General features: G+C 37.2%; 1 protein-coding gene across 1 annotated transcript in view; it reads right to left on the reverse strand.

The window, feature by feature from the left end:
* PCCA (propionyl-CoA carboxylase subunit alpha) overlaps window positions 1–27,564 on the reverse strand; it is a 270,787-nt gene that overhangs the window by 129,814 nt on the left and 113,409 nt on the right. Inside the window, exons 13-17 of the mRNA XM_084201347.1 lie at window positions 25,724–25,867; window positions 23,958–24,032; window positions 18,753–18,821; window positions 17,884–17,959; window positions 7,333–7,443 (exon numbers count right to left, since the gene is read on the reverse strand). Of these exons, the coding sequence (XP_084057473.1) occupies window positions 7,333–7,443; window positions 17,884–17,959; window positions 18,753–18,821; window positions 23,958–24,032; window positions 25,724–25,867 (475 nt within the window). The remainder of the gene's footprint in view (window positions 1–7,332; window positions 7,444–17,883; window positions 17,960–18,752; window positions 18,822–23,957; window positions 24,033–25,723; window positions 25,868–27,564) is intronic.

The raw sequence follows: 27,564 nt of genomic DNA on the forward strand, positions 1-27,564 counted from the left end.
TCACAAGGAAGAGAGGAGAATTACACAATAAAGTTAAAGGTTGAGAACTGAAAGACTTTGCTGAACTCAGTTACAACACAGCTCTCAAAAAGTGCTTTATGTGTACATATCACAGCAAATGCCATCATCCAGAAAAAGTACAGATTTCACATGAAAGGATGGGGGAAGTGCTTCAGAAGGCTCTATCTCCCAGAGGAACTCTGCCCAGGGAGACACATTTGCTTCCAGTCCTGCAGCAGACAAACAGTTACACAGATCCCTTCTATACCTCCACCCTCCCATGGCCTCAGTGTTATGTAATGCAAATTCTCATTCCCCAGTACTGGTTACTAGCCAGTGACAATTTCTATCAGCAGAATAAAATAAGACTAATGAGATCCTGAAGAAAATCCAGAATGGAGACTGCTGTAAAGGACTGGAGCAGACTCTACAGCAACAAAGCCGCAATTTCAAAACAGGATGTCTTCTGCACAGAACCCATCATTCCACTGGGCATATTAAACAGGGTTAGGTAAAGAGGCTAGTTAGAGTCCACCTCAGAAATGCAATCCTGCCACAGTGATGGGAATACATTCATTAAAGTCCAGCTAACAGTACAAAGAAGTTGTCATAGGCCAAAAAATGTAAATTTAAAAATAACAAAACTCAGAAAATCTGCATCAATCTCTTTTTAATTTAGTCCACATTAGCATATTCTGGCTGAGTATTACTGCAAGTTCCTTTGCTCAGTGTTTATTTTTTTATCTGCCTTGAAATGGAAACTGTCTTCACTTCAACAAACACATGCAGAAATACAAATGCTGAAAGGTTTAGAACCTGGCTTCAGAAACAAACTCGATCTTTCCTTTGCCAGTTACTAGAAAAACTGATTGCAAAGCAAAATTCAAAAAGCACTGAACTTTTGTACTATTTGTACATATACACACACATATGTGTGTATATATATAAGCCTTATGTAATTATATATTGCAAAAACATCAATTATCTGGACCTGAAATGTGCCAGTTTTCCCATTGCTCACATACAGTGAAGAATCTCTGAGATCATTTTTTCAAAACACTGAATCTAAAACTGATGATTTGTTTACATGCCCCAGCTAAAGGCACATCAGGAATCTGCCCTAAAGCCTTTGCCTTTCAGTCCCCCTGACCAACACTCATGACAAGACCATGTGACCAAAATTTCACATTCCCACCTGCTCCAACACACACTCTTAAACCAACTTAAATAAAGGAACAAGGTAAAACTAAAAAGGTCCCATTTCAAAGGTTTTATTGCATGACCTCTTAGATGAAGTAACTGCTTTTGAGATTGCTGGGCCACAAAAACTATTTTCTTCCTCTACCTTCAGTAAAAATCAAACTCCAAACAGCAAACACAGGTTTAACAGCTGATCAAGAGTCACACTCGCTTCATAACTGCCAACATGAAAAAATATTTATCCCTTTGTCACTATTTACAGCAGTTGTGTCACACATGTGACAAGCAGAAAACCAGCTATGACTGTAGTAGCCAATGTAGGATTTCTGGGAGCTAATAGAAACTGTTAACAGCAACATAGCAAAATTAGGTTTTGGTGTCTGGCAATAAACATACAACTCTACCACAGAATGTCCTTAGCATAACTTTGGAGGCATAATTCAGAAGTTTGATTAAAGGCTCCTTCCTAAGGATGGCAATTTACTTTTATTAGGCAGGACAGACTGTTGTCATTACTGCCTTAGTTCTCTGAACTCCAGTCTCATTCTCTTGCTGTCTGCTTTTGCTCTGCTGCTAGCTCAGCTGAATTCTCAACAGTTTTGAAGTCAAACTCATCACTATACTAGTATATTTGGAAATACACAAATGTTCCAGATAGTAACACCTTTGTTTCTCATCTAGTATTATTCCCCTTCAGAAGCTACTCTTGAGGATTTCAGTGGGGCGTCTTGAGGAATAAGTTAATATTCACCATCAATAAAGACATAACAACACGGTCCTTCACATTCACCATACAGATTGATTTGGAGAGTAACAAAGCTACCTATGGAGCAGCTGTCCAAGTGCTTCCTTGAAAGAGAGTGAAATAAGTAAGTAGCAAAGGTCCCCCAACTTCCAACACATGAAGTTACACCATTGCTCTTCCCAGCTCTCATCACTGCAGACTCCTGGCTTACACCAGGCAATTTCATCTCCACAATGAAACGTGGAACTGGCAGCTCCCACATCTCTGTTTAACCTGGGATAAACTTCTGAATTATCAGCTGAATTAGATAAAGCAAATGCAAAAGAAGAAGAATTATTATAAAATTAAGTCACAATTAAATGGGTAGGAGCAGTGTTGTTCATATTATTTAAAACTAGACTGCACACATCTATTACTACCAAATGGCAGAACCCTGGTCGGAAGGAAGAGAAGAAAAAAAGCATTTCTCTCTCATTTCCCTGATGTTATGATTGCTTAAATCAATATTATCTCAGTATCCCCCAAGCTGAGTCAAAAAGGTTCATACAATTACTTTACATAACCAACTTCAAATTAAATTACATAAAGGTCATTTTTCCCATAACAGTCTCATTTGCATTTTGTCCTAGAAACGTGTTTCCTACTATCAATTACAGGGGAAAAACAAAACAAAACAAACAAGCCCTGGTTATGTGTCCCAGTAAGTTACTTAATACTTGAAGAGTGACTGTTTTCTGATAGGGAAGAATAAAAACTAAAAGCATAATGGGAAAGATTAAAAGTGCGATGCATAATTCAGATCAACACCAATGTAGGCAATGTTTATAACATTACTAGGTTCTATCTCAAGTTTTTCCTGGTGCATTTTGAAGTTAACCATTACAGACAGCACATATACCAAGTAGGCTGAGGCAGAAAATGTTGAATGTTGTAAATATCAGATTCCAATGCAGAGAAAATGAATGGAATTAGCAGCAAGCATCTCCCATATTCTAATAGTGACAGAAATGAGAAGATGTGTTTCCTCTCCTACTAATAGCAAAGCCTCCAGACTTAAATTTAAAAGTAACATCTGCAGTCCCAATTCACCTAAAAACTGGTGAATTTCACTCAGAATCATGGAACGACTTAGGCTGAAGGGACCTTGAAAGGCCTCTTGTTTATTCAGCATGTCCCCTCCCCATGAAGCAATGTCAACATCAAATTCAGAACAGGTTGCTCAGAGGTTTATGCAGTGATGCCTGTAAAATCCCCAATCCATGACCCTGACTCTTGCTGTGCAACTCGTTGAAGGGCCTGGCTTCATATGTTTGGGAATCCACCCCAAGGTCCTAGAAGGCTGTCCTTAGGTCCACCCTAAGCTTTCTTGCTTCCAGCTGGTTCTCCCACCTTCTCCCTAGAGGTCATCTGTTCCAACCACAACACCCTTGTGGCTCTTCACTAGACTTATTCATATTTATTGCCATCTTTCTTACATGCATCAGGGGGTTAAAACTGGACACAGTATTCCAGAGATGGTTTAATAAGTGTTAAGGAGAGTAATCATTTCATCCAACCTGTATAATTATGATAAACACAACATATCTAAAAGCCTTCACCTCATACAGGGTCTCTGGAGCCAATAAGCCATTTCAGAACAGAAGTGTTTCCTCTTTATTCTTTTCTGTATTAGAAATATAAAGAATTTCTGTTCTTTCTCTCCATTCAGATGAGGTAAACATGCTAGAAGAGGGAAAGTAAATTATTCCTGAGTTTTTTTCTCATGTATTTTGATATTACTTCTGTGACAATCTCCTGGAAAATGCCTCATCTTTCATTGCCACAGGATGTGTCTCCCAAAGAGAGTGACTGATTTCTGACATGCTTTAATAACCAGAAAGAGTGGAACATCAAGAAGAAGAAAATCTCAATATTTAAATAAAAAACTAGGAAAATATAAACTGTGAAACAGACTGAACCTCAATGACCTATCCCATGAATGGGGTCTAACCTAAAGGTCCTTTAATTTATCTTTTGTCCAAGACTCTTCTTGGGTCTTTGTGAAAACAGAGATACACTTTCTGTGCCTATAAAATAGGGATATCACAGTAAATTTCCTTCTCATCAGGCAGACTAGAAAGTACAGAGGCTTCCCAGGTTGTTTGGAAGCTGTAGAAGAACAGTGCATCTGACTCCTGCACACTTGGCAGACATTTTTATTCACTCTAAGACAGGTGCCACCTGACCTAATCAGTGTTCCTGCACCCACCCTCAGATCCACACACCTCCCAAAACATGCATGGGTGCTCAGAGCAACAACCCACTCCAGCTCACCTACTGCCAGCCAGCATTCCAGCCAGCCAGCCAGCCCTCACATGGACAAAAAAGGGTATAACAGGAACTGCTTTCCCACCCTAATCATACTCTGCAGAAAGTCACTTCCAGCACAGCTAGTATTTTAAAATAACTTGCAATAATCAAACTACTTCTGGTAGTGAATGTTTACTTAAAGATGGGAAGAAAGAGTTAAACTCTAATTATACAAATTACTAAACATATCCATTCTACATGTAATTTGAAGAGAGCATCACATAGGTTAATTGAAAAGTAGCCAAGATACATCTAATAATTCCTTTTTTCTTAACTTGGAGTAAAGGTCTTCTAATAAAATATTATAATGGAACTCAAAATTGAGACTGGAAAACAAAGAATCTCTAATTTCACTTTTAAGACTCAATATTTATACTCGAAGAAAAATGCACATACGAAATGGGCCAGTACTTCATGCAGCCACCAGAGAGAACACAGCTGAGATTCAGTACTTACCAGCAGTGTAGATCACTACAACTGTAGTGGCAATTGTGCAGGTTACAAAAGAAACACAATGGATTGTGCTTGAGCATTAATATAACACACATCTCTACTGAAATGTTTCTGTTTCTTAAGTTTTCTAAGTTTAAAACACTTCTGGTACAGATTCCTACTGTTAACAGCAGCACATATTTTTACATATTTCCAGATCTGTGTTGGCTATGCATTGCTCTAATTTTTCAGACTGTCACAGCTCTTTGTTTTACAGCTATTCATCTTCTATAAACAATAGTAAGATATATGAAGCTACCTAATTTTCAAATCCTCCTAGCAAATTTTACCCTGGGCATTTATATCAAAAAGTTAGTTTAAATGATTAAAGAAATTACTTATTAATTAGTTTTTGTCTTTGCTCCTCTTGTTGAGCTTCTACCTGTCATCTACTCACCATCCTTGCTTGCCTTCAACAGTTCCCACTTGAGTCGTTGGATTTGTAGAAATATTTTTTAATGGGTACTTAAAAAATTGTCCTCAAATTCAAGTCATCAACTTTTTTTAAGCATGAAGTATTTGATCCAATGCACACTACATCATTAAAAGGGCTCTCAGCTTCTTTGGTGAGCTTTAATCACTATTCACAAGTAACTGCTCTTGAACTGAAGTTCAATGCCATAATATGTTTCTTTATCTATAATTAAGAAGGCTAATGTATGCTTGTGTTTGATATGTGGAAGGAAATGAGCAAGACTTTTCATACAGCAGGAAAAAAGTCTAGGAATTTCACATGCTAATCATTAGTTTCTATTATGAAGCATCACAATATCTGTTCTCGTGTCTTCTGGTGTCCAGAGCAAAAGCATATCTTTAAGAATCTGTTAACACAATACTGCTATTTGATTTATGTTTTTATTGTTCCCAGTTACATGCCAGGGGAGGCAGCCTTCTCACAATATGGTATTGGGACTCTAGCATCTTGCTTCCTTGCCTTTTTCCTCCATTCCCCTCTCCCCATTCCCAGTCTGCCACTCACTTTGCACATCTGCTGAAGTTCACCAGATTCCTTCATGAGCTAAGTCAACCCAGGAATTTACAAAAAAACTACTCCAACAAAAGCAGCAACAGTAAAAAAAAAAAAGAAAGTTTCATGGTGGTTAAGAGATCTGGATCTACTCAGGAAAATGACTGAACAGTCCCAGAAACACCGGAGAGGCAAGACATGAGATTCCGTATTCAAGTGTCAGGGAAGGGAGAGAGACCAGCTACAGCAGCATCAAGCCTTCAAGAGCAGATGAGCAGAGTACCCTGGAATCTCTGCTGGGTGAAAGCCAGCTGAGTTCCTCAAAGATAAGCTAAGTACCCCCTAGCAAAAACAACAAAGGAATTTTTCAGTCGGAAGCACGGCAAGCACACTGCCACTCAAGGTGGCTAACACCTGTTCCTGTGGTCTCAGTCAGGAGCCAGGAACAAGCAGGATGCATCAATCCCACATGTAGGACTGTATCACACACAGAGTTGTCAATTACATCACGATATCAAGTAGCTCTGGTGCAAAGAATAGTCATCCACACACTCACACACTGAGTCCTGAGGTAAGAAAAATCTGTTCTGCTCCTTAATGAGACTAGAATTTGGCAATGTGCCAGTCATGTCCAGTGACTGCCAATCTGGCACTGCTGCCTCCAAAGTGAGATGAGGATTCTGCCACATTGGATTAATGATGAATGGGGGAAAAGGACTCTCCACAGGATTCATAGAGGACCCATGAATGATGAACTATAAATACTGTCTTTTCTTTAATAAGAAAGATGTTCTGCCTGGTGAATGCCAGCTGAAGTGAGACCTGTATGAAAGAACCGAGTCTCTGACCACACAGGTCAAGAAAGCAACTACAGCAGATTGGCTAAGAGAGAAGACAACCTTTCAAAAACTGATCCTTGTGAAAAAAACCAATCTATTTGTTTTCTTACATTTTTCTAGCAACCATTGGTAAACGTTTTTGAAATTGAGTAGTTTGAGATGCTGTAAAGAAATACTTGCATTTGTGTTTATGTTACCCTAGTGTATGAGTTAACAATTTCAAAATGATGCCCATTACTGTGTGCAATGTATTAAGAGCAGGGTACTGAAATACTCTGATAAAATGCCAGACCCTCCAGAGAAGGCTACAGAGAAAACAAAGGATGCCAAAAAGCAATTCTAAAGGTGATACACCAACTTAATAAAGAAGCAACAGTGCTGGGTGAAAACTTATCCAACTACAGTTAATAGTAGAAGTACTGTGTGTAAAGAAGCATGATAGCATAGCAGAATTGAATTGATGTTTACTTTACGTACTTCATATGACCTATAAATGGTTTTTCTTGATGTTTGGTGTATTTCCTTTACTATTTTAACACTAGATGTATTTATTTTGCCTTCTTGAAAATAAAGTTAATTATTTCAACTTTACGTATTATTTAAAAACTCTAATTGTGTGTATGCACAGATATATTTGAAGAAAAAGTAAAGACTGGAGAGCATGTCAGTCTAAAAATATAAAGGAGCAATAATCAAAACAACATTGCTCAAGAAAATAAATATTTCCAAATGGAACAAACCTTTAAAACCATCAGGATAGACTTCAGGAAGGAATTTAGTGCTGATGTCTCCTTGAACAAAGCGTGGATGGACAATCACTTCTCGCAGTAAAGAAATATTGTGAGCCACACCTGAAAACAAACGAAAAAAAAAAAAACCAACAAAAAAACCAAAACACCAAAAAAAAACCACCAACCAAAAAACAAATCAATACAAAATCAGGTAACATGAATCATAAATTACAGTAAGACAGTACTTATAAAAATATGAACTCCTATATTCCTGGAATAAATACTTGTTCACAATTTAGATACCATAGTACTGATGTAATCAATGCAGATTTACCAGTTTTGTTTCACTCCTGCCTCAAAACCCTTTTAAACACTCAGTTTAATTATGAAGTAAACAATCTAAATTGTCACCTCATCAAGCCTAATTCAAACGCTTAGTTGAGTTAAGGACAGGAAGCACAGCCAAGAGACTTTTGGTCAGTTCTAGAAGATGCAGGCAAGACCAGAGCCATCTCCTTGAAATCACGAATTAGTCACAACAGTAAATATTAGCTCAATTCCACTGAACCCTGAATGGAAAATATGCACCAAGTTACACCCCAATCACAATAACTGAATACAGTAAAAACTTTAACCACTTAACATATCATTTTACAACACTTTTATCATTTGCAATGCATAAGAGACTCCTGTTTAACTTACAAAAAAATAAATTTATTGTTTCCTCCACACATTTTTATCCTTCACATAAGGTTTTATCCAACCTTGACTGGTCAATTTTTATTGAATACCCTGCTTCCCCTTTAGCACCACTATGTGACTCTGTTAGGCATATAGCCCACAAAAAGTATTAATTTAATTTTAAAATTACTTATCACAGAAGCATTAGAGACACCTTTATCCTTTAATTTCTTAGATTATTATGCAACTTCATATTTTCTGCATTTCTTCATCTCTTTCTCATTCCACTTCTCAGCTTATCTCCTCCATCTCCTAAATGATTCTATTTTTAATTTAATAACTTCTGTGTAACTAAGTTAGTGACTAAACTGCACTTTGCCAGAAGAACTTGCAGTTTAGCACTGAATATGATGGTCACTAAAAGTCATTTCATTGAAATATTAAATACAAGAAAGTCCTTATAGAAGGTGGGAGAGGAAAAGTGGTGCAAAAAAAAAATCCTTGAAAAAAAACCTGTTTAGATCATATAAATTATCTTCTCCTTACTAGAAACATTTTTCAAAAAGAAGGTACTCTCTCTTTTGAGAGTAGCATACAGGTGATTTCTGGAAAGTTTAAGATTACAGGTCAGAAAACCACCATCTTTATCTCTATTCTCTTCTCAATTTCAGAAAGAGATCAAACAAATTCTGATGAGCCAGAAGAGTTCCATCTTAATATGACTACACACAATAACACTCATAAACAGTAATATTTCTTAAGAAAAGCTAGAATAGACATGCAGTTCAGGAGCATTACTCAGGTGTTGACTTATTCCAGGTATGGATAAATTAGGAGCTCCTACAGGAAAGAGGTTATTCAACCTCAGCTGTGCACATTCTCACCCCTCTGAAAACACAAAGTAATCACATTTTGTCATCATTGTCAGAGGAGCAGGTAACTCCAATCACATTGCATTTGCTATATCACATTAACTTCGGCTCTAGCTGAACAGCATTAAGCATAAAATGCAGAGCACATCACAAAATAGTTCATGGCAAAAGTTTGTCTGTGCATCCACATCTCTCGGAAAGCACAAAATTCTGTACTTCATGTATGTTTACTCAACAGTTATTAAGATTGTGATGATATGATCACAATTAGAGACAACATCACTCAATAATTTGCAGGGGTTTTTTCTAACAGCTGTAGTTTAAAATAATATTGAAAAAGAATTAATTGCAAACTGGGGTATTTCAGCTGTAAATTAGGTTATTTGGATTTTTTCCCTTGTTGAGATCTCCCAAAGCACAGACACTACCATTACAGAGCATGCAAATTGCTGAGGCTACAGGAGATTCTTTTACACTCCTTTTCCTTTTGTGTTTTTCCAGAGTAGAAGCATGAACAACATGCTTGTTATTTTATATGCAGACCAGTTCAAACACTTTCAAAGCTTTCTTCCCCTACTAGTCTGCTGCTGGTGTGAATTTTCTAGCTCTCTGTGTGGCCATCACTGAAACCCTTTAAACACACCGAGTCAGACTTGGTCTCACTGACTCATGAAGTCACAGCTTTATAGACTTGTTCATGAGCCATTAAATAGCACATGATGCAAGCAGTTCAATGATGATATAATAGAAATTTGTCCATTTGATTAAAAGAAGATCCTTGCTGCCTGCAACCTAAATAATTGTTCACAGACCCCAACTTCATAAACACTGAATGAAAGTCACACTGCATCTCTACTAAGCAAAAGAATTAAAAATCTTATCATAAATGACCATAACTTAAGAAACAAATGATGTCTGTCTTTGGCTGCTACAAATTCCCCCCCAAATTTCTAATCTGAATAGTAAGTTGAAATATCCCAGAGACTTCATCTATTACAAAATCAAGACAAGGATAAGTCCTTCAATGCTGTGCAACTTTGAATCCAGGATTTAACCATGCTACAGTGTGGTAACCAGATCACCTCACATTTTTCTTTTCTAAACTGCTGTAAGATCCCTGGTGAGGTGATGGCTGATGACAGATGACAGAGCTTGGTGTCTCAACTGACTGCTCTGAAAGACCTAAAATCTAAAAAATACTATGAGCATTCTTAATTACTTCTAACTCATGCACATCTGAAAAATATGAGGCTTCTGCAATGTTTTAAGCTCCAAAACTCATAAGTTCAAAAGAGCAGAGAAGCCTAGCTGTCTGGGAAGCAATATAAAATGCATTTTACGTACATGAATTAAAAGTTTAATAAACAAGTTTCCTCTAAAAGTGTCATGAAAGGCTATCTTTATCAGCCCCCATGATCATTATGTGAGCAATGACTGCATGGTTGATCTGCTTCTCAAGACTGAGTTGATACTTTTAGTGATGCACCAAATCATATGGCTTTAAAAAAAAATTACCAGTGTAATCCTTCAGAAGTCTACAAGTTTTAGATTTGCAATTTAGTGTGACCTCTGTCAAAGTTCATAAGGTCTCCATCTGTGTGTGAGTAACTACTAGGCTACAGAAATATGGACCCCTAGAGCAGCTTGCTCCTGACTACCTGCTGCTTCCAAAACACTGGCCAGACATTAGCCTCACACTCTCACAGGATCAAACAGAGGCTAACAGGCAGTGCTTATTTCATGCAAAGTTAGACACTAAACTGAAGTATATTGTATTTATATTGCAGTGGTTTTCAGAGATTTTTTCTTTTTCTTGAGCAGATCTGTAGACTGCCAGGAACAAAATCACATTTGTTAGCCTGACAAGCCATGACATTTTCAACAAACAAACAAAATCCTCAACTATATCAATTCATTTCTCCTCCAGAAAACAAAATTTCACTTCAGCTTCATGATTTTTACATTGTTAAGGCTGACACAGAACTGCAGTTACAGTTATGTTCTTCTTTCCTCTAAGTCAAAATAAAATAAAATATAATAATCACTGGTTTTGTACCTCTATTTTTTCATTTTGCTTGGCTGTAGTTTTCATACCATATTACATCAGTAGCTTCTTGGGTTTCAATTTTTACACACTATTTTCCAGAACACATTTGTAAAAGAAAGCAGACTAGCATTTAAATTATGGAGAGCTAATGAAATTTTTTAAAACTACGTATTCATATGCTTTATATAGAACACAAATTGCTGAGGTTCCATTATTTTTTCCAGTTAAATTGTCATTATTGCCTAATGAATACAGGAACACACTAAATATAATCACACTGTTCACCAGAGCTTATTAGCAACCCCCATTTAAAGAAGCCCTCATTAAAAAAAAAATTAAATTGTAATCAGAAGAAATTACTCCCCATACTGCCTGTCTTTATCTTGCCTCCTCCTCTTCTTCATTCTCTGCCTTAAAAACTCTGCTAAGTACACTCAACTTTTCATTAACTTAGCTACACACTGTAGCCTAACTCTGAACCTGTCCTCAAAAGAAAACCCAAAGACAACAATAAAATGCACTTTATAGAAAAACAATTTTATAACAGGTTTATGAAGAGGCTATCACACCACATTTTTACTCACTAAAAATCAGAACGTGGAATGCCAAGGCACAAAATCATAGGCAATGTTTTCACTATAAATATTTACTGACACTAAACATATTCAGTGTTGATTAGCCTTTTTACAGTATTAAGCTTCTGTCATCTTGATGCCTGCAAACACAAATCTGCATTTATCCATGTAAACTTAATTGGAGTCCTACATGCCCCTCTGTAGATAAGCAGTTGAATAGACTTAACTTGCTGATCATTTCAAATGGTGCTAAGTGGAACAGAAAGAACTTTATCTGCACACTTACTGACTGCAAAACCAACATGTGGAGCACAGGACTAGAGGTTTCTCTTTTTAACAAGCCAGCAAAGCTAAACTATCACCCAGCAATTTAAATGCTGAAAAAGAATAAATGTGATGAAGCTTAGGAGGTATCTCAGTTATTTCTCTAAAGAAAATATTAAAAAATATTAACTAAGCTCTGCAGTGAGCATTACGAAACACTGATTACACTACTGTTCACTTAAAACAAGAACATTATCGGATTTGCACAGACTATGAAAACACCACTTTCAACACATGAACTTTCCAAGTCCATGATTACCATCCAGCAAGCCTCCATGTTCGTAATGTTTTCATAGTAGTCCCTAAAACCCTCAACATTCAACTGTTTAACTGTCTTTCAAAGCTCATGTTTTGCTACAACTCACTTCAGAGCCAGCTATCCATGTACAAAGCCCCATCCCAAAAGCAAGGAAAAAAGGGGGTTTTATCTTTTAATTTTAATACACAAACATCCACATAAAATTCTCACATGGGATCAGCGCACCACTGACCCTCAGAGCTGAACATGTATCCCAATTAAAAACAATAATTCTTTCAGATACAAAAGTCTGGAGCCCGCTGAACTCACACACCAGGATAAAGGGGGAGAAGAAAGGAGGTAAAAGGAGATAACATATGGTAATATTGTACTGTAAAATCACACATTGAAAATCAAACTTTTGTAACTGCATGTGGTTCTGAACTTCTTAGTAAGAGTTAAGAGGACCATTATTTACAGTGTTAGCAAACACAAATGAATGTGTGAATCACATTGCAGGCTTTGTCAAGAAAAGTGAAAGAAAATAAATGTCCATTCTACCACCATCCTCTCCTCAGACATCCTTTTACTCTGAAGATGGGGAATACACCACTAGGACAACTTTACATTTAGGGAAATAACATTCATTTCTTGTTTTTCACCGCCCCAGTTTGTTCTCTTTAATAAAAGGGAGAGGAAAAAAACCATACAAACAAAAAACTTATCTGGCAAAAAAAATGGTATCTTCTTTTAATTTCCCCTTCTGCACCAATAACACTGCCTTCCTTTTTTACCTGATCAGCCTCTACTTCACCTGCCCTTCCCTCTTCCTTCTCCACAGGACACTGGTAATCTAAACTACATCCCACAACATTTCGCCGACAAGCTCCCATTCCCACTCCCTCCCTCGTGACTGCCTTAAGAAAAGGAGAGACCAGGAGCATCTGAGCTCCAAGCAGATCCTACTAAGCATTCTGAAATGATCCCTTCTAGTATTTTTGAACTAAGCTTGTTTCCTTCCCTTCTCCAGTTTTGGTTTCCACATCAATACACTGGGGAATCTGCAAAGGGTGAGAACAAAAATACTCTTGCAGAAGTACCCGTCTGTTACTGCTGCTGTGCAGAAGTTGTATGACCTGTTCAAGCGTATTTTAAAAGCACAACCAAAAAAACAAAACCTCATTTCATTTTTTAAGAGCAGACACTATACACTGTTTCTGCAAGTAAATAGATTTTTTACACACAAAGATTGTTTTGCTCACAATACCAGTGAGAGCATTTGCAGGGGCTCAGAATACAGGCAAGTCTAAAACTTACATGTATACTGACACAGAGAAGTATCTTCGAAGTTAAAACAAAATAGTTCAGTAATTTATGATGTTTGGATCTAAATTAAAGTTTACTGTGGAAAGCTTTGTACCTGAAATTAATTTATTTGAAATACATTATAAAATACTACCATTGAAGTTGGGTGGTTTTGGTTTTTCTTGTGCTCTAGGATGACCCTGCTTGAGCAGAGAGGTTGGAGCACATAATCCACTGTGATCCATCAATCTTATTCATTCTGTGATTCGTGGAAAGCCAAGGCCTTCTCACAACACTAAGTACAGCTCTCCTTTTTCCCCCCTAATTAGTGTGTTTACAGTTACAAAAGCTCAACACAACAGTTTCTGCTGCCACTATTCTGGCAGATCTACACTCAGAGTTAACTTCTACATTTCTCTTCCCCTCAAACATTTAACACTTTGCTGGTTTCTATTTTATACTTGCTCTTTCACCTCATGCTGGAAAATTCCCCCACCCCCAGCTGGTGGTTCCCTTATTCTCTCCCTATTTCTACTCCTTGCTCTATCTGCTGCTTACTCTTTTCTTCAGAGGCTGCTTCAACTCTTCTTTCTCCCTAATAGTCTAATGCATTCCTCTCTACACACAGCAAGCAGGATCTCTACAGAGAAGGGGTGACTTTGTTACACAAAGACTTAAATTTCATGTTATTGCTTTATTTTTGAATGCTCAGGGAAGATAAAAAGCAAACAGAGGTCAAAGGAAAGATTCCTATAATCTGCACTCAAGGATATGAGCTATCTGTGCAATCAGACCCTCTAGTGAATTGATAATGTGGTCTACTTGATGCAAAAATATAACCATTTTCTTTTATTTAAATTGATAAAAATAACTTTCATACACAAACTTTCCAAAACGTCATACCGGGATTTATAAAAACCTTCCAATGAACAGATTGTCCAGTACCAGAAATGACAAAAACATATTAAAACTTTAGAAAAATCAGGAACAAAAGCACACCACACCATGTTTACACACACAGGATATACACTAAAAGGCAGTCTTTCAATACCCTATTTCTGCTGTTCGAATTAAACCTCCCCAAAAACAAACAAAACAAAAAGTTTCTGAAAAAAGTACCATAAGAAACAGAGATGAACTACTAACAACAGTGCATGCTCAAAGGAAAAAGATCATGCCTCATCCCAATGAGCAACAGTGCCTCTCCGCTTGACTGGAATCCTGAACTTTTCACGATTAACAAATCTTCCAGTAATCACTGCACAAAACAAGAAATGTCTCTTCTTGAGAGAAATCTGAGTTGGATCCTCAACTTTAATCATCCCTGAATTAAACTGCAAGACTCAGAGATAAAAATGTTACCTAATTAGACCCTTTGTCATTCCGGAGTCTCAGCTGAGATTCTGAATTCAGATCAGCTCTCAGTGGAGAAGTCAGTTCCTGTCAGAATAATTTAGACTGTAAAGAACCTCAAGAGATCACTTAATCTAATCCACAACTCAAAGAAACGCTATCCTAGACTTTCATCTGCTCCCATTAGGAACAATGGAGATATTACACAGGAAAAAAGATTAAGATTACATTCCCACGATCACATTGACCCTATCTTGACTCAATCTTGAGTTGGTCATACTCTTAGCATCTACCAATGAACAGACTGCAGAATTTCTCTCTTTACTGTGTACAAATTGTCATCAGCCCAAATTGTAGTAAAATATTAATGCATCAGGCATTTTCACAGCACAGTGCTATTACAGGCACTATATGATACAGCCTTGGTTGCTTAAGGTATTACTCAAATTTTGCTCAAGTCTGCTTTTTTTGCAAGTATTAGAGTATTTTTTCAATTTAATTATTCTAATTGCCTTCATGATCTTGTCGGGAAGATTCAACTGGGAAGGGCAGCTAAACCATGAATTCAAGGCCAGGTAGTATCCAGTCCAAGAAAACAAGTCAATAAAAACTTGTCTGGGGGCTTGTTCCCTGTAGATGGAACAGAGCTAAAAAGGAACGGGGTAACTTGTGAATACCCCAAGGCCACAGCAAAGAAACTGAATGTTTTCTCACAGAGTCAACAGACAAGGAGCAGCAGAGTAAGTCCTTGGCCTTCACACTGCCAACATGCCTGAACCCAGCCTAGATGAGTCACCTCCTAAAGGGTCACTGTGCTACTTCAGTCCTGGACTCTGCTGGGACTGCCATGAATGACATTGTATAGCGGCATTTGCTCCAAGAAGACATTTGTTTTCTAGAAACTGGATAAAAACCACTGATTTCACACAGGTCAGCAAGCAACCATCAAAATAGTAGTGACTAAAATTCCTTACCAGCTTTTGTCTGCTTTGAACTGGTGACACAGAAGTGATTGGGAAGACTCCATCCTCCATTAGCAGTCCCCAAGCTATGCATTAGATAGTCCTTGACCTGTTACTCAGCTACCCTACATCCCATTCCCACCCCATGGTGAGTGAACAAGCATCCTTGTTTACAGAAACTGCAATCCTTGGGACTTTAAATCTGAAATTCTCCCAGTGTACATCATCACTGCAACTGACACTGACTTCAGCTGGTACTGCTTATCTAAAATGCTCTAGAAGAGTTCATTACTTACAGGGAAAAACACAGTGTCTCTAAATCACCAGGCAAACATAAATGCTGCTTCCCAGGATTTCAGAGGGACAAGGGGGCTGTGCTGAGAAATAGGGATCTGGAGCATACTGTTCAGGAAGATTGGTAATCAACACTAGGTAAAAAAAATTATTCTGTATCTTTCACTACTAACAAAAACTCAAGCTGGAAAAGACTTAATGTGAGGCACTTTATAAAAGATCAAGGTAGTTTAATATTGTGTTACATAGAAACCTAACTTTGAACAGCAAAAACATACACCATCATATTAGGGTAAAAAAAAAAGTTTCTACTAACTACCCTACCAAGAATCCTTCACACTAGGCAAGAGAAGAGATACTTTAATATGCACAAATGTTCCATTTTAAATAAACACTGAGAAGAAACTACCAGCTGTGTAAAACTACGCAAAAATCTCGGTGGTTTTCAAATTGAAACCACTGGCCACTGCAACTAAAAATGTGTTCTGAAAATTGATCTACATTTTGTGGTTTGCAGTACTTTAGAAAAAAAAATCCCCCTGTGGTTCACTAATTACCTCTTAAAATGTTTTTAATAGACTAAAAGCTTTCTCAAATAGAAATACTACAGAGACATTAGATATGATGAATACATGCATACTAATAAAAACACTGTAAAAACCTCAAGAACAGAAATTAGTATTTTTCAGGTGCAAGGTCTCATATACTTCACAAATATTTATAATCTGTGGAACTGTTATTAGGTACATCTGTGTAAAACACCAAAGCACAAACAACCAGTTTCCATCCCATATTATAGCACACAATAAAAGGCAATGCTCCACACACATTTGCAATATTCTCATCAAATAAAATACTTTTAGCATCACTTGCTATCAATACAACAGAGTGTGTACCCAGAGCCTGTCTCCATTAATAACACCAACAAATCCCACCTCATATCAATTTAACTATAGCAGTATAAATTTCTCTCTCATATAAATTTACTCAGCTGTTTTACAGCAGGGGTTTACATCAGCACATTGTACTGCAATAGTCTAATGGCTCAAGTTGCACCAGTATAAATCTATGTTAGAGTTAGCAGTTCATTTACAATGGCTAATCCTACCATGGATCTAACTACACTGTGGTAGAGGGATGTTCATTTTCCCCTAGACAAATAAATCTTTGGAGTTTGACAGGACAACTGTACCATTCAGCAGCACAGCATTAAAGCCAAACTAAGATTTACAGAAACTTCACAGAAATTTTTACCTCTCTTATCTGAGTTGTCCTACCTATTTTCCATAAGACACAGAGGAAGACCTAAAGATTTCTCCCACACAAAACATGGCTTCCCTCACCAAAACTTAAAAAGATAAAAGTGGTCAGGGCTGATTTACCCCTGCTGCCTGGAATGCCTGGAAGAATGGCTGTATCTCCTTTACCATCAGTGAGCAAGAGCTGAAACACATGGTGATCAACAGCCTACATCTGTATCTGCCCAAACCTAAACAATGACCTTGAAAATTAGAGAAATACATAGATATACACAATCAACCACTGCATTGTGATAATATTTAATTGCAATCAATGTATTAAACTCCTAAAAAATGGCAATTACTTTAAATTTCTTACAGTACAATTGCCTTCCCCCCCCCAACATAATAAATCAACCATTCAGTGAGAACTATGAGTTTTAAGAAAGTTATTTAAATATTTATCCTACAATATTCAAGAGAAAAATGGAGAAAAAAGTCTCTTTAGAGTTGATGTATCTTCTCAGCTTAATTAACACAAGCTTTTCCTTTTTTAATTTGCACTTAAGAAGTGGGAACTTTATTCAATTTGCTAATTACTACATTTTCAAGCTGTTTTCTTGAAAGAGATGACAGCCTATCACACTAGGAATCCAAAATTCTCTAGTTACCTCGAATTACATAGTTGTCCAAAGCCTCTTCCATTCTTTTCAGTGCTTCAGCTCTATTAGAGCCATAGGTAATCAGCTAAAGAAAAAAAAAAGGTATTTACATTACCTAGAAATTAGATGTTTGTTTCTAGAATTTTAATAGCATTTAAAAATTAAATAGGTTTGCAGAATTTCTGCAGTCATAAAAAAACATATCTTGACCATTACTATATTTATGCTATAAAGGCTCCCTGAAACATCAAGAAAAAGCTAAGATCTCTTAACCCACTCAATGAAAGAAGGCCAATCACTTTTTCCTTCCTAAAACTTAAAGCATCTAAACAAGCTCTCAGAAAATCAGACAAGAGGCTCACTATCCAAGCTGACTCACCAGATTCCTAATGCCCAACAAACTCCTAAGATATCATTTTTTTGAGGACTGAACTCTATCATGTCATATTTTAATTTTACCAGTATATTCCCAGTGAGCAAGAACTAGTACTAAGATACATTACCAAGCATTTCTTTCAATGCTTCTTTTTGGAAGCCAGGATTATTGACATTTACATCCAAGCAGGACTGTATTAAAAAAGATAGATTGGCAGTATCTAAGTCAGACAATAAAGGCTGGTGTTGAAATCAGAATCTTCTTAATTAGAAACTGCGAGACAAATAGCAGTGTCAAAAGGTAAAAAGAATTTTATTTAGAAGTGACACTAGATTTCCTCTACTCCACATCTTCCTTCACTTCTTTTGTATTCCCTTGAGGCATGTTATGCCTGGCACCTTTAAAATACTGATCTACCAATCCTTTAATATGCACTCTCTCATAAAAGATCTATGTAGAAAATCAGTACCTTTAGAATATTAAGAAATAATGATCAACTCACTTTTGAGATCATGGGATCATAATAAATGCTAATGTCACTTCCTTGTTGTATACCACTGTCAACACGTACCTTCAAAAATAAGAAGAAAAATAATCATATATTACTGGAAAAAAATTTCAACATGAGGATCAAATCTACCCATTAGCCTTAAACCATAACCCCCACAAAGCTTATCACATACATTTTTCCCTCTGGAAAGAGTCAAATAATTATTTGTTTTCAGAGAACCTGGGAGGAGGGAAGGGAAGCTTTTTTCCTTTACCAGCAAAAAAACCCCACTTGCAAATTAGTCTCTCCTTTATGAGAAACTTGACTGCAATCTTGAGTTCATAGTCAAAATTCTTTTTTGTTCTCCAGAAGGCACAGTAAACACAGTAAATCTGATCTAACAATTTCAGCTGTGTTACATTCGCTTCAACTCTAAACACATTCAATTCCGATTTAATCCCCGCAATAAAATACAGTTGCAATTATTCTTCTGACTGACACCTGGCATGAGGGATGACCCTTATAATCACAGCCTTTCTGCATCTATATGAAATCACATCCCTCATGTTCTGCTACAGCCCTTCCAAGGGCTTCAGCAGGAATGGAAGCAGAGAGCATTCAGCAGGAACTTTGGAGCTCTGCTTATCAGCTCCATAGGAATACTGAGCCTATGGTTTTCATGTCTGTAACACTTTCCTTCTCTGTCTCACCCTCTCAACTGTTATACTTTTTTTTTTTCTGTTGCTGCTCTTCCCCCAAGGCTTTAATGTTTACACAGCTTTTTCCATGGCTTTGCTTTGTAAGGACACAGCCCCAATTAAAGCTCTGATTCTGCAATATTCATGGAAAAAAATAACACGAGTTCAAAAATTTCTTTTGAAGAGGCTGATTGCTGTTAACCAGCCAACAAGTTAGTTTGTATATTGCTGATTCTTGTTTTCATCTCTCAGTTTGATTTCATCACTGTAACAATGAGGTTAGCCATATAAAACTTTTCAAATGAGCAATTTCTGGGGAATAAATATTTATTAAATTACTGGTTTTGAGCACTGGAATTTGAAATATTTTTTTTAAACTAATCAAAATAACTCGAGTGATAAATGCATTCTGGGGATCATAAGGATGGAGGGCTCTAATCAAAGCTGTTGAAACAGCAGGGCTCTGATATACCGCATTGTAAAGGGGTGGGAAAGAGGGTCCTGGAATCTCACTTCAATCTTCACCTGTGGGAAGGAACCTTTGTAATAAACAGCAGCTCATCTGTCTGCAGCAAGGCAGAAAAAGGTCAACACAACGGCTGTTCGGCCTTTAATATTTTAATTTAGGCAATTATCAAGGGACCACATGTAGAACCTCTTGTCTAGAGAATCCACATGAGGGCACGATGATGACTTTATTATCCAAATGACATAAAAAGATACCCTAGCAGGTGTGTTCACCTTCTTCAGTAAAAAACATTGTCTGAGTAGTTCTTAGGATATTATTTTTATTTTAAGAAGAAATTCACTTATTCACATGTTTGTATTCATATATTTATATTTGCATATTTACTTTTTTTTTCTATACTTATTCACATGTAAAGGCAGTATTGCTTCTGTACCACTTTAATAGATTCTTATCTGAATGTGCTTTATCTGTGCTTAACTGGGCTCCCCACTACTCGCATCAGGTACATTTAACATTAGCTACTGATGAGAAGGTAGTTCAGACATGTCATGATTACAGAAAAAACACGGACTGTATTTCTCAGCTTCCCTTTTTCCAGCTGCTAAACCATCCTTTCTCACAGAATGGCTGTCCATGTATAAAGTGAATGCACATGTTCGCACATTTAAGCCAGAAAGAATTATACCTGCTTAGCTCCAGAGAAATCCCCTGCCCTTGACATTTTTTTTAATACTCAATACATACATACATAAATACATAATACTCCACACATACTTGAATTGTACTGTGACTTTTGTCTTTGAAGCAGCACCTATAAAGTGATTGCACACAAGCATTCAGGAGTGCTTTACATACGCATAGGTAAGTACTGACACGTGTATGTCATCTTTTGACAAAGAAAAAACATATGAAAGGTGCATAATAAGTCCACGATAGGCAGGTTAGTCAGACCCTAAAGTTAACTAAGACTTCTGAGGCTATCAACTATATGCTCTGCCTGGCTCTATGTTTCTGTTCATATACAACACGTGTACGTGACCACTACAAAATTCACATTTTTCCCTAGCCACAACATTTTGAAAAGGCTACAGTGAATATAAACTACTTAAACTACTGCATAACTTCCTTGAAAAAAAAAAACTGGAGTCCTCTATGGAAGTTAATTTTCATAAAATAAACTCAAAATGACCAAAAAAATGACAGCAAAAAAGAAATACATTTATACTATCTTAAATTCTCCCTGTGGTGCTTACATTTTCAGAGCCTGGTAACAGTAGGTGATTTTATAAACTATATGGTGTGACAGAATTTAATGAATATTGGATGAACAAGAAACCCTAATTCAACAGCTACTCACTATAATGTGCTGAACTTGATAAATAATAGCAATATTTATTAGACCTCCAGCATTTACTTCTGTTTAATATAGTTCCTTTCTTTTACTCAGTATTTAAGATATTTAGGAAAAGCTAGGGTTAAAGGTCCTGCTGTAGCCTAGAGCTCATACATATTACAGCCCTAACACTTTACTGCTGTTGTATTATCCTCCTGTGTTATTACATTAGGACAACAGCAAAATGAATAAAAAATGCTTAAGTGGGGAGGGCTGGGGAGAAGCACAATCTGTGTCTCAGTCCTGCAATGAACTCTTAATACATCAAATTCCACTTAGGAACACAAACAGATTCTAATATTTCTCAATTCTTTGCTGTAGCAAAGTCTGAGAATTTTCTTTTCCTGGTAAGAGTCATTAAAATACCAGACTACAGCTCACACTGACAGACAGAGAGCAATGCTGGAGCTCTCCAGATATAGCAGAACATGTTGTGTAGGAGCACCAAACATCAAAGCTCACTATCACACATAAGGGGCTGGTTTATAGTCACCTGTCTTCAGCTTCATTATCAAAGACGAAAAAAAATTTGGTATTTATGAGCACCATGTTCTAAGGAAATTAGAAACTACATGACACAAAAATAGCCATCATGTTCTTCCCTATGGCTAAGCAAAACATGGCTCTCACACAGCCATGCTCACCAGTTCCATCAGCACGGGCAGCTGACACACAGGCATGGTGGGCAATCAGAGCTAACTTGAGACACAGAAGAAATGAATTGCCAATACATTTGGCAATACACATAAGCTGAACTTGCTGTGACATGCTTCAAGTCTCTGCTAATTTTTCTCAAACCAAACTCTAAAACCTAAAATGCAGAAAACAAACACCACGGCACAATGGGCCTGTAACGCTGTACCTTTTTAGCCACATTAATTTTGTTCTTAGCAGCATAACATTCTCAGGAGAGAAATTAGTTTCATGCTAGCAGAAATATATCTATTAGGATACCAAATCATGAGTACATACATAAAAATAGTTCTTCTATTTTTTAATATGACAGTGGAAGTAAACAGGAAGAGAAAGCCTAGAGACTCCATATGAGCTCCTCAACCCAATGCTCTGAAGCCTCCAGTGTAATTTAAATCTCTTTCTTTGGTACCACGATGGACTACATGAAGCAATCAGGCGTCTCCCACCCTTCATTTTCAATTCACCTCTCCCCCTAAGCACAACTCCCAGCCCACCCCATCTACCTGACAAGTGACAGCCCAATCTGATTAAATGCTTGCAAGGGAGGGGACTCATGGGCCTCCATGACAGGCCAAAAGTGATCACCATGGAGATACATAATTACAGCTGTCAACGCGTCTACTGTCCTGCTGGCATCAATTTGATTGCTCCCAGCAATAATGATAGACAAAGCTTAGTGTGCACTCTCCTACACCCAATCACTTTATCTATTCCGTGGTCCATTTAGCTGACATGCAACATTCACACAAGCAAATAACAGCAGTAAGCAGAACATTTAAGGCATTTTAATTGTTTTTTCTTTGTATGGATGGCTCACAAGCGCAAATGTTATTACATAAAACTCCTGCTGCAGCATTAATTGAAGAAAGATTTGGTGGGACAAAGACTGTAGGGGGTATAGTTTGTCCATTATCACTTGTACTTTCAACAGGTCTCACGTTTGGAAAATTGCAAATTGCAAAAACTTGCAAGGGCAAAATGTTTGACATCGTGTTAGCTATTACAACATGGTGAAAACTTCTAACAACCACTGGAGTACTCATTATAAATTCTTATTAAATACACTCTTTGTTTCATTAAAAAGAAGTTTAGATACATCCAGTGATACCTTTTTCCCTCATCTCCTCTTTAAGAGCACATAATGCCTTTTAGATCTTCACAGTTTTTTTCTGCTTTCAGGCTTTGAACACAGCGTGAAGCCTTAAAGACCAGAAAGGGTCAGGTCCCTTTGGAAAGTACACGGGCAAAAACAATTTAAAAAGCGAAATAAATCATATATCCAATAACAACTCCATATTTAAGATTCCTCCTGTAATCTCTCAGTATTTTCCGTGCAAGCAATCAGACTGAATAATTGTATTCACAGATGGTACAGTCTCATCATTGCACTGACACAGTGTCACTCATGTATATGTGCACTTATAATTTAAGACTACCTTGATTTTACAGAAAAGCAGTGTATTTGCTCTTTACACCCGGCAGAAAACTGTTTGCTAAACACCTATTCTACATGGTAAGGCTGTATCCTGAAACATATAATAACCACTGTAAGGAACTCCTCTTTAAAGTCTACAAAGCTAAACAGAAATCACTGGCAGTTTCTCACCAGTGTCCCCAGTTCTCTATGCTTAAAGAGCTGACTCAACAGTTTACTGTCATTTTTAATGTCCACAAGTACATTTACTAAAGCTGGGTTTGAAAAACTTAAGCTGAAAGTTATAGAACAAACCATTTCAACATATATTGGTTTCCTGTTATACCCAATCTGAACATTTTTAACCCAGTTTGGAACTGTGCACTTTTAAGCAGTTTTTCAGGTTGCACAAATCAGTACTGCCATGTCCTGTCCCCACTCTGACAAAAAGCTGGAAAAAAGGCCTGGTTTACAAAGCTGCTGAGTATTTATAGTCTTTACATAAGAGACACTCAAGCACCTACAAAAAACCAGAACAGTTACTTACACTTGGCACATGCAATGGTTCCTGATACTGAGACAGTTTACCAATGGATGGCAGGCCAAAAGATTTGTAGGGGTCCTGGAAAAAAATTCAACATGAGAAAGCATGAAGCTTTTGCAGATGTGGAGCAGATGATGTTTAAAAGCTTTAAGTATAACAGAAACTACTACTGGAATGACACTGGTTTTTTGCCCAGAATTACTTGTGTCAAAGAATATTTCTTCATCCATCTGCCCCCACAAATCCAAATAAAGAATTGGAAGTATACAAATTCTCTTCCATCAGTTAAAAAAAAAAGACATAAGTATTCTGCACCAGTTACAATATACCAAAATAAAATATACGAAGATGACATTTTCATTAGCTACACTTGGAAGAAGGATGGGAAGTATTCAGGAGTCCAGGCTTGAAAAGAGAGTATAAGAAAAAATTTTCAGAGATAAACAGGGCAGTTAGAATTTCAATTATCTTGAGAAGTCAAACCGATCTTTAAGCCACTGGAAACCTCCTACATTAATGTACATAATGCAACACTAATACAAACTTAATAGGAAAACAAATAAATATATGGCCTACAGAAAAACCTAATTCATGGCAAACTAGTTGGCTTCATTACTTATAAATGTGAGGGGATGTAAAATTAACAAAATAAAAAGCCTAAGCATCACTTAATCCAGCGTAAAACCTACTAAAACTCAGAATAGTTTCCATGCCAGTCACAGGGCAAATATTTATTCTTTATCAAAATAGTCTGTACAACTTTGAATCAGTAGAGCAATTTGGAGCTTATGTGCCTGTCATGAGATAAAAAGAAAACAACCATCACATAAGTTGATCTAGGTAACAAAATTTCCAACAGTTAAGCAAGGGAAAAAATGTCTCAAGGTGCTGAATTAGTTTTGAAATGCAGAGTTACCTAAAATGTTCCTGAAACTAAATGAAGGAAGATAGGCATTATTTTCCAGCCCCCATCCCTGAAAATGTTCAAGGCCAGGCTCCAGATGGGGCTCTGAGCAACTCGGTCTAGTGGAAGGTGTTCCTGCCCATGGCAGGAGGGTTGGGATGAGATGATCTTTAAGGCACTTTCCAACCCAAACCACTCTGTGATTCAATCACTTTTTTTACTTAACAAATTTTCATTTTCGTGTATCAAAAGTGACACCAAAAAGACATTACATCAAAATGTCTTGAAGGTACTTGAAAATGGCATTTAAATATTCATAAGCTTCTTCAAGGTAAGCTAGAGACTCACACCATAATTATAGTTATTGTTTTGGAATGTGCTTTGAAAGTTTATCCTATAAACTGTGGTTTCAGAAAATGTGTAACTTGGTTTTTCAACAACCTTTTCAAAAGTTTTATTAAAACAACAAAAATTCTGTAAGACATTGAATTTCAACTGACTTTTAAAGTCAACAAGTTTCAACTACACATTTCAGAAACTTAGATTAGTTAACTCTGGTAAATAACTCCAGCATCATTAAACGTGTACTCAACTTATTTCAAATTATATTTGGTTATGTTTCTCTTTTATCATCTTTACTTTCAACTTTCAGGAAAAAACTATGTTGAAACACACACCATATTTTTAATTAGAAAATAAGAACTCGACAATTCTATAAAACCTCATTAACCATTCGTGTTACATGCTCTAAATCATGACTTTCATATGATATTCCTTGATTTCACCTTGGCATCTACCCACACCTGGGTATTATTACGCCACAATTCAACCACCTACCCCCTCCTCCCCATTACCACTCATTTACCTCAGCATAAACTCGACATTCAACCGCCCAGCCGTTGATGGGAATATCAGCCTGTTTGTGCCTGAGAGGGTAACCCTTAGCAACACGGATCATTTCTTGGACTAAGTCCAGGCCGGTAATGCATTCTGTGACGGGATGTTCAACCTGCAAGGTCAAGAACTGTCAGTCAGTAGGTAACAAAAAGCAACCAATAAAAAAAAGCACCTCTCTGTAAACAAACACAGATAAATAAGAAATTTCACCTGCAAAAGAACAGAGAAAGACTACGTTTCTATTTTGGTCTTTTTCCACATAAAAAAAAACCTGCTAAAACTCCAGTAACTGCTGTCTTTGCAAGGACAACACAAAAAAAATAATTAGCAGATTACAATAACTCAGAGCAGCATACAAAATAAAAACTAGAAAGGTCACCTGGGTGGATTTGGGGGTTTGTAGGGGTTTTTTGTTTGGTTAGGGGTTTTTTTTCCCCACTTATTTTACAAATTCAAATGCATCTGGTGACAATGAATTAATTTTTCTTTGTTTGGAAGCTTATCCCATTCAATTCTGTTTTGAAGAGACTCACACTGTGGCCATAGCTATATTTTAACTGAAAATCTCCAAGTAGCTGATAATCAACCCATTCAGCTACACTTAACATGGCACGTACAGGAGCCGCTACCAATTTTCCACAGAACCAGCGTAGCCTATATCTCACCCATTCGCCTTCTTTCACTAACCTGTCCTGACAAGCAACCAGATTAGCGTAATCTTGCATCAGCGCAGTGTAGCAGAAATGAGCAGATGGATCCTTCAATTTTTTTTTTCCCCCCCTCCAGACTTATCTGTTTAGTGCTTAGCATGCACAATAGCTGGGCCGGACCAGCAGAGCGGCTCTGCGCGCTCAGCAAATTGCCGCTAACGGCTTTGGAAGGCGCTGCCCTGGGAATTGCCGTCGCTGGCGCTCACGCGGGATGTGCGAACAAGCATGCACACATGGGCGCGCATGCACGTGCAGACACACCTCTGCCTTCAAACGGGCAGAGAAACGAGCACGTCGATTAACTTTAAAAAGCGTCGCACTAGCCATAGGACAGTAAAATGCAACCAAGGTGATTCCCCTGATCGCCACCACATCGATCAAGTAAAAGGTAGGCATGCTAAAAGCACGTTCTTCCCACAGAAACAGCTATACCACCTTCCATATAGAAACCACAACAGAACTGCCGTTTTTGTTATAAAACGTTTGTGCTCCAAGCGGAAAAATAACTCAAGAAAGCGCACTTTGCAACTGTTTATCGTGAGATGTCATACTATGTACCTTTTCTGACACAGGAAAAGGTCACTGACCAAACCACTTGTCTTTCTTCCTTCAAGTATACAGTATTAAGGAAAACATTCAGTCATTATAACAACATTGTGGCTTACCAGAACAAGTAGATGCTTTGGTCTTTAAGAAAAAAAGCTTTGTAAAAATAAACAGATGGCATCCATAATTAGTCCTGTGTGTGCTGTGAGTTTGTTTAGAGTTTCAGCAACATTTTAAGACATTTTGACATAATTTTAATGACAAATCATCACTGAAACAAGCACCTATTCTTTGAAGGACAAATGTGACATTGAAATGGGAATCTGATTATACAGTTTAAGGATGTACCTTTGGGATTCAATCTTGATTCTACCTAACACATGATACTCTCCAGCATGTCAAGCTTAATAACAGTATTTTGAGAATCTATGAAACATCTCAGTGTCTATCCTGCAGTGTTAAATTGAAGCAATTCAATTTCTATTAAGACTTGAAGTTTCTATTAAAACTCCCTAAGTTTTAATAGAAAGTTACTTATCACACATTCATATTT

This window comes from Fringilla coelebs (genome assembly GCF_963513975.1).
Source record: "Fringilla coelebs genome assembly, chromosome: 2".
Lineage (NCBI taxonomy): Eukaryota > Metazoa > Chordata > Aves > Passeriformes > Fringillidae > Fringilla > Fringilla coelebs.